The sequence below is a fragment of the Gorilla gorilla genome, chromosome 16 (genome assembly GCF_029281585.2).
Source record: "Gorilla gorilla gorilla isolate KB3781 chromosome 16, NHGRI_mGorGor1-v2.1_pri, whole genome shotgun sequence".
Classification (NCBI taxonomy): domain Eukaryota; kingdom Metazoa; phylum Chordata; class Mammalia; order Primates; family Hominidae; genus Gorilla; species Gorilla gorilla.
Genome location: NC_073240.2, coordinates 77178085 through 77193131, shown reverse-complemented (window position 1 = coordinate 77193131; position 15047 = coordinate 77178085). Strand labels below are relative to the sequence as shown.

The 15047-nt window shown below is 41.2% G+C and overlaps 1 protein-coding gene across 2 annotated transcripts in view; it reads left to right on the top strand.

Annotated features, from left to right (window-relative positions):
- Positions 1-449: 449 nt before the first annotated feature.
- ETFA (electron transfer flavoprotein subunit alpha) overlaps positions 450-15047 on the top strand; it is a 101832-nt gene continuing 87234 nt past the window's right edge. Inside the window, exon 1 of one of the 2 annotated variants that reach the window (XM_031002196.3) lies at positions 450-616. In XM_031002196.3, coding sequence (XP_030858056.1) covers positions 578-616 — 39 coding nt within the window. In that variant the 5' untranslated portion in view covers positions 450-577. The remainder of the gene's footprint in view (positions 617-15047) is intronic. The other variant, XM_031002195.3, reaches the window with a different exon arrangement.

The following is a 15047-nucleotide window of genomic DNA, read 5'->3' as shown; positions in this document are numbered from 1 at the left end:
CTCAAAAAAAAAAAAAAAAAAAAAAAAAAGTAGGGCATACTTTCTGCCCTTACAGATCTTCAGTCAGATGGGTGACACAGACAAGTACTTAGGTTATTACAACCCATGTGACAATTGCTACCATGGGGAAAATACAGGGGGAAATAGGGGCATATGGGAAAGGTATCTAATTGGAATTGGCAAGGCTCCACTCGTACCTTACCCCGAGGTCAGCTCAGTTTTGTAGTTCACTCTAGCAATGCTGACCATTGCGGGGCTGTGAGACAGTACAGTCTGAGCTCGGTCATCAGCGGGTGGCCAGCTTTGTCTCTGCCGCTCCGCGGCCCTGGCTTACTCGAAGGTCCCCGGGGAATAGCCTCACCTTTGCCCCACTTCCCAGTCTAGCCCCTAACTTCCCGCCGCCTATTGGCTGCGCAGCCGCCCAATGGGCAGGCGGAAACCGCGGGCTCGTGCTCCCAGCCTGGGGCGTCTTATCTCGTTCGCGCGTCTCGCGAGCATTAGGTGACTGGCTGAGGCGGCGCCAGTTGGCCGGGCACGGGGCTGCTGTAAGGCCGAGGTTGCTGCGGAAGCGGAGACCATGTTCCGAGCGGCGGCTCCGGGGCAGCTCCGGCGGGCGGTGAGTACGGACTGGGAAGGCGAACCCAGGGACGGCCCCCCGTCAACCCGCCGTCCCTATGGGGTCTTGCAAAGATCACTGGCCCCCTCAGATTCGACCAGCCCTCGCGCCCGCAGGCCGGTCCCCGCCTGGGACTTGGGTCCAAAGTTCTGGGGCCTGCCCTGGACTCCCTGCGGGACGCCAGTTCGGGGCAGAAGTCAGAGGTTTGGGGTCAGGGTGACCCCGAATGATGTGAATTTGCGCGTCTGCTGCCGCTTCTTCTGGCCCACTCTCTGCCCTGCCGTTTCCCACCTTTGTCGGTCACTCTGGGCACTTTCGGGCCGCCAGGTCCTCCACACTTGCTCCACACCCGAGGGAGCAAAATGTCACCGGGGAATGCCCTGTTGGGGAAACTTTCAAACCTAGATTCCTCCCGGAGACCGGCATTTCTGGAAGAATTAAACACTTTGGGCGCATTGTGGCTACTCCGACCCACTCACTGTCAAGGGCGGGGGTGGGGTGGGGTGGGAGGCTGCGTGGCCAGTTATGGAAGCTGGTTCTGCTTTCTGGTTTATGGAGCAGGGCTGAATGTAGGTGATTGTATTTGTAAAACCTGCGATCCGATTTGACAGCTTTAGCCAGTTTTGAAAGGCAGACGTCTTTTTGTATGCTTCAGGCTGACCTGCTTTTAACCAGCAGATTGTAGATTAAATAGGTTAACTGGTGACAGTGGTACATTTTCAGTGTTTCATTAGTGACAAACCACATTTCTCTCTTCTGTTGTGAGAAGGACTGATAGGAAACATATTTTCCTTCTCATGCTGTGGGAAACGAGTATTTGGAGACTGACCAGTCACAAGTCAAGTAACAATAATTTATATTGTGGATTGTGTAGTTTTCCTAGTTTACATTTAGGTGAAATGAGAAACAAGATTGGTAAACTTGGGTCAGAAACTTACCTGATGGTTTGTACCTTTTCTCCTTTTTTTTTTTTTTTTTTTTTTTCTGTGCATGGATATTTTCCCATCCACTCCTGGGATTTTTCTCTCTGAGGCATAGCTGGAGCTCTTTCTAGATGTCTGTAGACATTAGACTTTTGTTTGTTTGTTTGTTTGTTTAAGAGACAAGGTCTGGCTCTGTTGCCCATGCTGGAGTGGAGTGCAGTGGCACGATATGGGCTCACTGCAACCGTCGCCTCCCAGGTTCAAGCGATTCTCCCACCTCAGCTTCCCGAGCAGCTGGGATCACAGGTGCGCATCATCACGCCTGGCTAATTTTTTTTTTTTTTTTTTTTTTTTTTTTTTTTTTGTAGAGACGGGGTTTCCCCATGTTACCCAGGCTGGTCTCGAACTCTTGTCCTCAAGTGATCCACCTGCCTCGGCCTCCCAAAGTCCTGGAATTACAGGCCTGAGCTACCGCGCCTGGCCTTAGACATCTTTTTTCTTGTGCGTATTCCTTGTTTAATAAAAAGTTCTGACCCTCCCCTCCCCTAAAGAGTTCAAACCCATGTCTTTCAGGTTAGTGTCCTGTCTTCCCCTCAGGACATGTTTTCTCCCTGTTGGGGATCTAGACATAAACAAGTGAAAGTCATGAATTTGGGGAAATTCCAGGAACCTGAGCCAGAAGAATGCTGCTCTATGCAGCAGTTGGAAAACAGTTTTGTGGACAGATTACAAGTCTGGCCTAAGTGAAATTATAATTGTGGTGGGGGATGGAATTTAGGACTCAGTAATTTTGTAGAGCTAACAGAAAAAAATGGAATGATTAAGTAATTTTTACTATCCACATCGTTGGCTAATGTGTATAGACATTACTTCCAGATATTCATTGTGGTTTGCCAAAGACTTTGACCTTGACTTATTTTTAAAATTTGAAGTCAAGCTAAGTAGAATAGCTGTTTTTTTGTTTTTTTGTTTTTTTTTTTTGAGACGGAGTCTGGCTCTGTCGCCCAGGCTGGAGTGCAGTGGCGCGATCTCGGCTCACCGCAAGCTCCGCCTCCCGGGTTCACGCCATTCTCCTGCCTCAGCCTCCTGAGTAGCTGGGACTACAGGCACCTGCTACCACGCCCCGCTAATTTTTTTGTATTTTTAGTAGAGACGGGGGTTTCACTGTGTTAGCCGGTATGGTCTCGATCTCCTGACCTCATGATCCGCCAGCCTCAGCCTCCCAAAGTGCCGGGATTACAGGCATAAGCCACCGCGCCAGCCTAGAATAGCTGTTTTAAAGTCATTAAGAATGTTGGAGAGATTTGGATTTCTAGCATAAAAGAAATGGTGGCAACACTTCTAAAGTGGACCCATATATTAATAGGGACATATACCTGTATTTAAGTTTTTAAATTTTGAAATAGTTGCACTTATTGAAAAGTTGCAAGAATAGTACAAAGAAATCTCAAAACCCTTCCCCTGGTTTTCCCAGCATGTTAGCAGTTTGACACATTTGCTTTATCTTTCCACATATATACATAATACTATCTTTCTGAACCATTTGAAAGTATGTTGCAAATGTGCCCTTTACTCCTAAATAATTGAGTGATATTTTAAAAGAACAAAGAGGTTCACTTTCTAACTACACTGTAATTGGCAATATCTGGAAGTTTCACCATAAAATACTGTTTTCTAATCTATGGATGTTCAATTTTGCCAGTTGTCCCATTAGTACAGTTTATAGCAATTTTCCTTATTCTGGTCTAAGATACTCTAGATGTCCTGCAAGTGGTTTTCATGTCTCTTTACTCTGTTAGAAAGGTTCCTCAGCCTTCCTTTGGGTTTGATGACATTGGTGTATTTGAAGAGTACAGGCCTTCTATTTTCCAGACTGTCACTCAATTTGGGTTTGTCTGGTGTTTCCTCATGATTAGATTCAGGTCATGTATTCTTGGTGGGAATATCACAAAAGTGGTATTGTGTTCCCCGTGCATCATATTAGCAGGTACTTAATGTTGGTTTATCCCATTAGTGGTAATGCTGACTTTAGTTACTTAGCCAAAGTGTTGTTTGCCAGGTTTCTCCACTGTCAAGTTAATACTCCTCCTTTTGTAATTTTTAACTAATTTGTGAGGCGATTCATTGAGACTATGTGACTCTTCTATTTCTCATCAGACTTTTACCCAGTCTTAGCAGCTGTTGATGATTTTTGCCTGAGAAATGATTACTATGACGCAAAATGGTGATTTTCTATTTCCATGATACCTTCTACATTTTTTAGTTATTCTACTATAAGGAAGAACATTATCTTCTTGCATATTTATGGATTTATGGATACATGGATCCTTATTTAGGATAATACATTTCTACCTTATGCTCAAGTTGTCTCATGTTTGTAAAGTGGGGCCCATTCAATCTGACTCCTGTTTGTTTACATATATATGTTTGTGATATCACAAAGTCAAAATAGCTTATCTCAAATCCCCACTCTTGAAATTAAAAAAAAAATGTTCTGTAGCTAACCATTAATGCATTTAGGAAGAGAATACATTTCCAAAACCATATTTAAAAAAATAAAGTTAGGAATTACAGTTAAAAGATTACCATAAACTGTTAACGATGTGAATATAGTTAACACTTAACACTTAAAAATGGTTAAGATGGGGCCAACCATGGTGGCTGACACCTGTAATCCCAACACTTTGGGAGGCTGAGGCAGATGGATCACCTGAGCTCAGGAGTTCGAGACCAGCCTGCGCAACATGGCGAAACCCCATCTCTACCAAAAAAAAAATTAGCCAGGCGCCATGGTTCACACCTGTAGTCCCAGCTACTTGGGAGGCTGAGGCACGAGACTTGCTTGAACCTGGGCGTTTGAGGCTGCATTGAGCCCAGGTAGCACCACTGCCCTACAGCCTGGGCAACAGAGTGAGACCCTGTTTCAAAAAAAAAAAAAAAAGGTTAAGATGGTAAATTTTATGTATTCTTTTAAACCACTTTGTTAAACTATTAGGATATAAGTTCAATGACTTGCATTTGGTATCTAAGTTCCATTTTTAGTTCTGACTGATTTGTGCCATTGAGTAAAGTCTTTCATCCTTATGTGTGTGGCAATGGTCTTTAAAGTCATCTGTTAACAAAGATAGTTTTTATATCTATAATAAAGAGCTAGAGAACACACCAAGAGGAAAATAGGTAGGCATTTGCAGTTAGTTAATATTCTTGCAGGGATATTAATCCTAATTATTGTTATTTATTAATTTGCTCTTGAAATTGATTTATTGAAGAATAAGAAGATGCAGAAAAATGTTTATGTGGTGAGTGAAACAACAATTTCAAGGTCATTTGAGTACTCTTGTTACTGTGTTTATTGTCAGGTGGGAAGGAATATCTATCAGGACTGAGAAGCTATGAAACTGGTGTGAAGGAACATGACACTTTTCTGTCTAGTATTGATGAATAAGATTGAACTCTGTAATTTGCATGCAAATTTTAATTTCTATTGAAAGAAGAAAGAGAGCCAATTTTGGTGTGATTCTAAAAGAAAATTTATTGCATAAGGTGAATTCAGTAAAATTATGATGCCTGCCAATGTGTCTACTAAGAGTCTTGTCCGTTCTTAAAGTGAAGTAAATTGACTGTGTTTTTAGTATTACAGTCAATGTCATATAACATTTCTGGTCATGATTAAAAGCTGCTATATTTTATTACTAAAAAGATTAAAGGAAGTGTTTAAAGTACAGAAATATAATATACATTTTAAAAATTACAAAATGTATGTTAAAATAGGGATAGGTGACTTTATTATCCTTTTGGGTATGACTCAGAAAGATTTTATAGCTTATTCTTGCTGTTTTTCTTTTTTTACTTAAGAAGCAAAAAAACCGGCTGGGCGCAGTGGCTCATGTCTGTAATCCCAGCACTTTGGGAGGCTGAGGTGGGTGGATCACGAGGTCAGGAGTTCGAGATTAGCCTGACCAACATGGTGAAACCCGTCTCTACTAAAAATACAAAAATTAGCTGGGTGTGGTGGCATGTGCCTGCAATCCCAGCTACTTAGGAGGCTGAGGCAGGAGAATTGCTTGAACCCGGGAGGCGGAGGTTGGAGTGAGCTGAGATCGCGCCACTGCACTGCAGTCTGGGCGACAGAATGAGACTCTGTCTCAAAAAAAAAAAAAAAAAAAAAAAAGCAAAAAAACCCTCCCCTGCCCTCTATACCTTCATTACACCTAGTTTCCAAAGATGGTTGGGGTGGAGGTATAGGTTAAAATCATTCTTACTACTTTAGTTTATGAGTGGGTTTGTAAGGGTAGAGAGTTAGATTCCAGCTTTTTTTCTTCCTCTACCATCTGTGGTACTTTACTATGTGAATATACAGTTCAAGTCACAGCAAGAACTGTAAAAAACTGACAAGCAAAAACAATGTCAAAAATGAGGCTGATGCTGGGCACAGTGTCATGTGCCTGTAGTCACAGCTACTCATGTGGCTGAGGCAGGAGGATCACTTGAGTCCAGGAGACCAGCCTGAGCAACATAGCAAGCAAGACCCAGTCTCAAACAAATACCCACCCCCACAAGAAAAAGAAAAAAACAAAACTATTGAGGTTGAAAAAGAGAAGGACCAAAATGTGTTCATTGGACTTAGCCATAATGAAGTTTTTGGTGACTTTGGAAAGATTGGATTCAGTGTTGTGAAGGTGAAAGCCAGTTTGCATGAGTAACTGAAAAAATGGAAGGTGAGGTAATAGAGTTGGTATCTGTGGAAATTATTTTCAAGAAGTTTAGCTTTGAAAGGGTGCAGAGAGGGTGATAACCTCTTTAAATCCTGCCCGCAAGAAGTATACTATCTTATAAAGGCCAGTCAACTTTATATGGGTATGTGGCTGGCATGAGAAAGAAAACTTCATATTTTGCTATTTGCAACCAAGTCTAAACAGAGTATAAAGAACTTCTCTAAAAGCATGATGCTGTGTCTGTTTTAGTGATGTAACAGTTTATATACTGTTTAGTTACCCTTATACATGTTTAGTTGATTACATTATCAATGAGGAAACAGTTGCTTTTTAGTTTTTGATAATTTTAAGAAAAGTTTTCATTTAGTTACTATTCATTGAGTGCCAACTGTGTGCCAGAGAGGTAGATACCAAGTTCACAGTGGAGAACAAGACAGACCTAGTCCCTGCCCTTGTGATGCAAACAGATTAAGGAAGAAACACATTATTTTAAGTGTGGTCATTGTTACAGAACATAGAGGGTGTTTGGGAGAGGTTTAATCTTGTTAGAGGACTGGAAAACACTGAAAGGATATCTGTGAAATTATGTTTGCACACTGAGGTGCCTTAAACTATTGTTACTGAGTGATAAAGTAATACAGCGGAGGATTTTCTTTCTTTCTTTCTTTCTTTTTTTTTTTTTTTTTTTTTTTGAGACAGAGTCTCACTCTGTTGCCCAGGCTGGAGTGCAGTGGCGCCATCTCGACTCACTGCAGCCTCCGCCGCCTGGGTTCACGCCATTCTTCTGCCTCAGCCTCCCAAGTAGCTGGGACTACAGGTGCCCGCCACCACGCCCAGCTAATTTTTGTATTTTTAGTAGAGACGGGGTTTCACCATGTTAGCCAGGATGGTCTCGCTCTCCTGACCTTGTGATCTGCCCGCCTCGGCCTCCCAAAGTGCTGGGATTACAGGTGTGAGCCACCGTGCCTGGCCAAGGATTTTCTTTAGATAAAAACATCACTTCATTTTTTAGTTTTGTCTAAAATCATTTATCATTGCTGTATTTTTTCCCCCAATTTTTTTTTTTTTTTTTTGAGATAGAGTCTTACTCTCTCACCCAGGCTGGAGTGCAGTGGTGTGATCTTGACTCGCTGCAGCCTCAACCTTCTAGGCTTAAATGATCCTTCCATCTCAGCCAAGTAGCTGGGGCTACGGGAATGCGCCACCACATCTGACTAATTTTTTAATTTTTATCTTTCATAGAAACAGGGTCTTACTATGTTGTCCAGGCTGGTCTTAAACTCCTGGGCCAATTTTAGGTTTGCAGGGTATCTGTGCAGATTTATTATGAGTAAATCGTGTGTCCTGGGGGTTTGATGTACCGATTATTTTGCCGCCCAGGTAATGAACATAGCATCCAATAGGTAATTTTTTGATTCTCACCCTGCCCCCACCCTCCACCCTCAAATAGGCCCAGGTATCTATTGTTCCCTTCTTTGTATCCATAGGTACTTGATGTTTGGCTGCCACTTACAAGAGAGAACATTCCATGTTTGGTTTTTCTGTTCCTGCATTAATTCACTTAGGATAATGGCCTCCAGCACCGTCCATGTTGCTCTAAAGGACATGATCTCATTCTTTTTAATGGCTGTGTAGTATTCCATGGTGTATATATACCACATTTTCTTTACCCAGTCCATCCCTTGCATGGGCATGTAGGTTGTTGATTCCATGTCTTTGCTACTGTGAATAGTGCTGCCATGAACATGCACATGCATGTATCTTTATGGTAGAATGGTTCATATTCCTTTGGGTATATTCCCAATTATGGTATTGCTGGGTCGAATGTTCTAAGTTCTTTGAGAAATCGCCACATTGCTTTCCGCAGTGGCTGAACTAATTTACATCCTCACCAGCAGTATATAAGCATTCCTTTTCTCTGCAACCTTGCCAGCATCTGTTGTTTTTTGAGTTTTAAATAATAGCCATTCTGACTGGTGTGAGATGTCTCATTGTGGTTTTTATTTGCATTTCTCTAATGATTAGTTAATGTTGAGCATTTTTTTATATGCTTGTTGGCCACATATGAGAAGTGTCTGTTGATGTCCATTGCCCATTTTTTAATAGGGTTGTTTTTTGCTTGTTGATTTAAGTTCCTTATAGATTCTGGTTATTAGACGTTTGTGAGATGCATAGTTTGCAAATTTTTTTTTACCATTCTGTAGGTTGTCTGTTTACTTTGTTGATAGTTTATTTTGCTGTGCAGAAGCTCTTTAGTTTAATTAGGTCTCACTTGTAAGTTTTTATTTTTGTTGCAATTGCTTTTGGAGTGTTCGTCATGAAATCTTTGCCAGGGTCTATGTTCAAAATGCCATTTCCTACGTTTTCTTCTTGGGTTTTTATAGTTCGAGGTCTTACATTTAAATCATTTTTTGTTTTTGTTTTTTGAGATGGAGACTTGCTTTGTCACCCAGGCTGGAGTGCAAGGGTGCAATCTCGGCTCACTGCAACCTCCACCTCCTGGGTTCAAGCGATTCTCCTGCCGCAGCCTTCGGAGGAGCTGGGATTACAGGCGCCTGCCACCACGCCCAGCTAATTTTTGTATTTTTAGTAGAGACAACAGGGTTTCACCATGTTGGCCAGGCTGGTCTCGAACTCCTGACCTTAGGTGATCCACTCGCCTCGGCCTCTCAAAGTGCTGGGATTGCAGGTGTGAGCCACTGCACCTGGCAGAAGTTTTTCTGTTTTGTTTTTAAGTAGAGTTTAGCCTGTGTGGTAGTACACATCTGTAGTCCTAGCTACTCAGGAGGCTGAGGCAGGAGGATCCCTTGGGCCCAGGAATTGGAGGCCAGCCTGGGCAACATAGAAAGACACTGTCTCTAAAAAATAAAATTTTTTGAAAATAGACTTTATGTTTTAGAGCCGTTTTAGGTTCACAGCAAAATCCAATGGAAAGTACAGAGTCTTCCTGGTCCACACACCCACAACCTCCTCCACTGTCAACATACAGCACCAGAGTTGTCCATTTGTTACAATTAATGAATTTACATTGACATCAGCATTTCCCAGAGTCCATAGTTTACATTAGGATTCACTCTTTGTGTTGTACCTTCTATGGGTTTGGACAAATGTATAATGACAGGTATCTACCATTATCATATCATACAGAATAGTTTCACTGCCCCCACCCCCACTCCCCCCGGAAAAAACAAAACAACAACAACAAAAAACCTCTATGCTTTGTTCTCCTAATCCCTGGCAGTCACTGATCTTTTTACTGTTTCTATAGTTTTGCGTTTAACAGAATGTCATATAGTTGGGATTAGACAGCATGTAGCCTTTTCAGACTGTTTTTTTTTCACTAAGTAATATGCATTCAAGGTTCCTCCATGTCATTCTCATTTCTTGTTACTGCTGAATAAGATTCCATTGTATGAATATTTATTCACCTACTGAAGGACATTTTGGTTGCTTCCAAGTTTTCGCAGTTATGAATAAACCTGCTGTAGACGTCTGGTTTTTGTGTGGACCTAAGTTTTCAACTCATTTGGGTATGTACAAAGGAGTGCAGTTGCTAGATTGTATGGTAAGATTATGTTTAGTTTTATAAGCAACTGCCAAACTGTCTTCCAAAGTGGCTGTACCAGTTTGCATTTTTACCAGCAATGAATGAGAGTTTCTGTTGTTCCACATCCTTACTAGCATTTGGTATTTTCAGTGTTTTGGTTTTTTACCATTCTAATAAGTGTGTAGTGGTATCTCATTTTAATTTGCAATTTCCTAGTGAGCATCTTGATGTTGAGCATCTTTTCATATGCTTCTTGGCCATCTTCTTTGGTGAGGTACCTGTTCAGATCCTTTCCCCCTATTTAAATCAGATTGTTCATTTTTTATGTTGAGTTTTAAGGGTTTTTTATGTATTTTAGATAAGTCTTTTATCAGATATGTCTTTTGCACATATTTTGTCCCAGTCTGTGGCTTGTCTTCTCATTCTTTTGATGAAGAGGTGTTTGTTTTGTTTTGTTTTGAGATGGAGTCTCTCTCGCCTAGGCTGGAGTGCAGCAGTGTGATCTTGGCTCACTGAAACATCCACCTCCAGGGTTCAAGTGATTCTTGTGCCTTAGCCTCCTGAGTAGCTGGGACTATGGCGTGTGCCACCATGCCCAGCTAATTTTCGTATTTTTAGGAGAAATGGGGTTTCACTCTACTGACCAGGCTGGTCTCGAACTCCTGACTTCAGGTGATCCACTGGCCTCGGCCTCCCAAATTGCTGGGATTACAGGCGTGAGCCACTGCGACTGGCCAACGAAGAGTTCTTTAAAAAAAATGTTCACTTCCCTTATTGGTGTCAGCTCTGTGCTGGATACTGGAGTCTAGGGTTATAGTGGTAAGAAATATCAGACATTGCTCCTGTACTCAGTATCAAAGGGGGAAGACAAGACAATCAGGTGAATATGATCAGGTGTGATAAGTGCTGTAATGAAGGCAATTACAGGGTACCATGTTGATGCTAGCAAAGCTAACTAGTCCGAGACGGTCCAAAGAAGGCTTTTATGTGTAGCTAACATTTATTGAGGATTAATATGTTCCAGGCATCATTCCAAGAGCTTTACATTTATTAATTTAACCCTCACAACAACTCTATGAGATATTAATATTATTATCATCATCTCCATTTTACAGTCAGAGAACTGAGGTACTGAGAAGTTATGGTGGAGGTGGGATTCAAACCCAGGCAATGTGGCTGGCTCCAAAGCCTGTACTCTACCACTGCAACTGTACTAATGCTTTTTGGAGGAATTGACCTTTCAGCAGAAAACCTAAGGATGATTAATTGGAATTTAGTAGGGTAACAGGGAAAGAGGTCCACTAGGCAGAGGGAGCAATGTGTGGGAAGGCTGGAAGTCTGAGAGAGCAGGGCAAGTTCAAGTATCTGAAAATAAGGCATAAATGGAGTGAGGGATATATGGTTAGGGAGGTAGATCACGCCATAAAATAAACGCATGATAAACCAACCTAAGGAGTCTAGTTTACCATATCCAGAGGAGGCAGAAAGCAATAGCAGTGTTTTAAGCAGGGGAGAATAACATGTTAGATTTGTGTCATGGAACGATCACTGAGGGAAATAGATTGGTAGGAAGCAGAATTGTAGGTTAGAAACAAGCTGGGTTGGGAGACTCTGTGGGGTAATAGAGGAGAAGGATAATGGCCTGCACTAGGATATTGGCACTGACGATAGAGAGAAGTGAATGGATTTAGGAGTAGCTCTCTTTAGAAGGAAGAATTGTTATGACTTGAGTGGTTGGTTAGATGTAAGGTTGAGAGAAAACCCAGAGATGATTCTCTGGTCATGGTTGGGGCAGATCGAAGTCTGGAGAAGTAGCAGTATGGGGAAGGGGCTGGAGGAACAGAGGGAAAACATGAGTTAAAGTTTAAATTTGCTGAGATGGAAAGTGTTTGATGAGACAGGCAAGTTAAGCACTTAGATATACAGATGTAACCTTATTATAAGTCTAGCACTTAGGAAAGAGCTTTGAACCCTATTTGAGATTTATATATATAAAATATTTGAGCCACTCTTCTATAGGGGTTAAATTAAGCCATGGAAGACAGAAGGGAGTAGTCAGTAACTTCAAACATTGCTGAGATAACAAGTAACATAAAGCCTGAAAAGGGTTTGTTGGTAATTTGGGTGAGGGCAAAAACCAGATGCAAGTAATTGAGGAGGGAGTGAGAATGAGGAATTAGAGAAGCTAGAGTTGAATGTGGGTTTGTGGCTTTTTAGCAGGATTGTTGCAAATGGGGAGAGCCTCAATCATGTTTAAATGTTGATGAGAAGGAACCAGGGTAAAGGGAGAAGCTGGAGACATGACTGGAGAGTGTAGATTACAGAGTCTCTGAGTAGATTCGAGAGAATGGAATCTAGATCCCAGATGAAGGGATTAGACCCAGGAGAAAGGATCCACAGCAGCTTCCATTGTGATAGGGCAAGGACAGGAATTGTAATAGGGCAGGGACAGGAATTTCTATGTTGAGTATCAGGAAAGGAAATCAGGTCCCCCGATGGCTTTAGTTGTCATTGTGAAGTAGGAGGTGAGGCTACCTTCTAAGAGTAGGGGGCAGAATGTGTTGGCAGTTTAAGAAACATCAGGAGGCAGGCACGGTGGCTCATGCCTGTAATCCAAGCACCCTGGGAGGCCAAGGTGCGAGGATCGTTTGAGCCCAGGAGTTCAAGACCAGCCCGGGCAACATAGCAAGACCCTGCCTCTACAAAAAATAAATAATTGGCTGGACATGGTGGCGTGTACCTGTGGTCCCAGCGACTTGGGAGGCTGAGATGGGAGGAATGCTTGAGCCTGGGAGGTTGAAGCTGCAGAGAGCTGTGATTGTGCCACTGTATTCAAGACTGGGTAATAGAGGGAGACTTTGTTTCCAAAAAAGAAAAAGAAGAGAAACATCAGGAGAGGATATTTGAAATCATTGCTGTGGAGGGTGAGAGTGCGAACAAGGAAGTTGTGGTAGCATTGCTAGGCAGTTTTGAGAGCCCAGGTAAGGCTGATGACTAAGAATTTATGGGTGGCATAGGCCTGCATAGTTAATTTTTATTTAAATAGCAGTGTTTGAAGAGATCGAGATTCCTTTTGAGGCAATTACCTCATTAAGTATTTCAATAGTTATCTTTAAATGTTTAAGAATTTGGCTCCTTTTCCTCTCGTAACTATTGTTAAAAGAGGATTGATCCTAAAGTGTAGAGAGGCAATGGGTTATAAAATAATAAAATGAAAATTTGTTTCCTTTAAAACCTTTTCAATAATGGACATGTATTTTTTTTACTCTTTAGTCATATTCTGTACTACTCTTCTGCTTAAAATAGGATTTTAGAGTTATAGAATTTTTAGAGCAGGAAAAGAGGTCTTTTGAGATTATATTTTTCTTTCTGACAATGCTATTTTTTTTTTTAAGCACAAGAATGTTTGCCAAGTGCAATCTTACAGGAATGACCCATGTATAAAACAGCTAAAAATGGTGGTGCATTGATGTGTGCTGGTAATTAGGAACTCAAACTGTGGAGTCAGACTACCTGGACTTAGAATAACCTGACTCTGCTTCCTACCTGTGTAGCTGCTAAGCTCCAGTTTCCTCATCTGTGAAGTCGGAGTAATACTAGTACCTCCATCATAGACTTTGTAGGAATTTTAAATAGGATACTATGTATAAAACTGCTTAGTACAGTGCTCCATCAATGTTAGTTTGGTTAATCTGGTTAAAGCAAAGTTGGGTAGGGGGGCATTCTAGCAGCTGTACATGCCTAGTCCCTACCTTATCCCATGTGGTGGCTCCTGAGATAGCTTCCTAGAACCCTTCTATAGATGCAGTTTGAAAATCTCTAATCTTGGCTAGGTGCGGTGGCTCAGTCTGTAATCTCAGCACTTTGGGAGGCTGAGGCAGGCAGATCATTTGAGGTCAGGAGTTCAAGGCCAGCCTGGCCAACATGGTGAAACCCCACTCTCTACTAAAAATACAAAAATTAGCTGGGCGTGGTAATGCATGCCTGTAATCCCAGCTACCTGGCAGGCTGAGGCAGGAGAATCGCTTGAACCCTGGAGGCGGTGGTTGCAGTGAGTCAAGAGCACGCCACTGCACTCTGGCCTGGGCAACAGAGCGAGACTCTGTCTCAAAAAAAAAAAAAAAAAATCTCTAATCTGATTCATCCTCCTAAATTTGCAGATGGGCTTTAGATTGTAGAATAACATTTTAAAAGTTCAGGCCAATTTCTTCTGCTCTAGGTTCTGCACAACCGCTATTGCTGAATTAAGCCGCATAACCGTGCCTAGAGGCTGTAGCTTCTCTCTAGGTGGTATCTGAGAAATGGAATGTAAAACATTGAATTAGAAGGAAGTTTAATATTTTAAAAATTATAGAGGAGTCAATAAAATAGAGTACCTTTATGATGTATATAATGCTTAGTAAAAATCGATCAGCTAGATGGACTGAGTGGGTTCTTAAATATGTTCTTTTGTTGTTTATGCTTATAAATCTAATTTTGATAAATCTTTTAAAAAGTATATATAATCTCCAATTGGAAGTTCTAAAAGCTTGATGGTTCCTTAGGATAACTACTTAATTTATCTTATGATAGAACTATAATTTACAGCAAGTATGGGCCTTCTGCCACCAAATCTTGGATTTATTCTTCAAATGGTGATGGAAATCTCATAATTTTTATGGCAAATGATGTGTGAAACATAATAAAAAATATGATGTCGGATATATATTGGTAACAAATAGCTTGTTACTGGCAATTCTTGTGAAATGTGATTTAAATAATTTAAATTATTTTTTATTTTTAATTATTTTATTAATTTTATTTAATTATTTATTTATTACAAAGTCCATTCCAAAATATGATGCTCTTCCAATGAAAAAAGAAAGGGTACCATAAAATTAATTCTGCAGATGTACATTGGAAAACAAACATTGTATTTGATTCTGGGGATACAAAATATAAACAGGTATGGTATTTGCTTTCTAAGAACTTTCATTTCATTCCAGGAATTGTCCTGACTTCCCTTCAATTCATACCCTCCTTTTAAGTTTCCAGGTCTGGGTAAATTCCATGCTATGCTTTCTTCACTCCAACTCCAGAGCTTAAGGTTATTGCTGAATTAAGCCACTCAACCATGCCCTTTGATCCACAGTTCCTCTTTTTCTCACTTTTCTTTGCCATTTTCCATAAGAATAGTTCCAAGATTTTATTTTTTCCTCATGCCTATGGTGCCATCCTCATCTTTTCACATGATAGAACACCTGAAC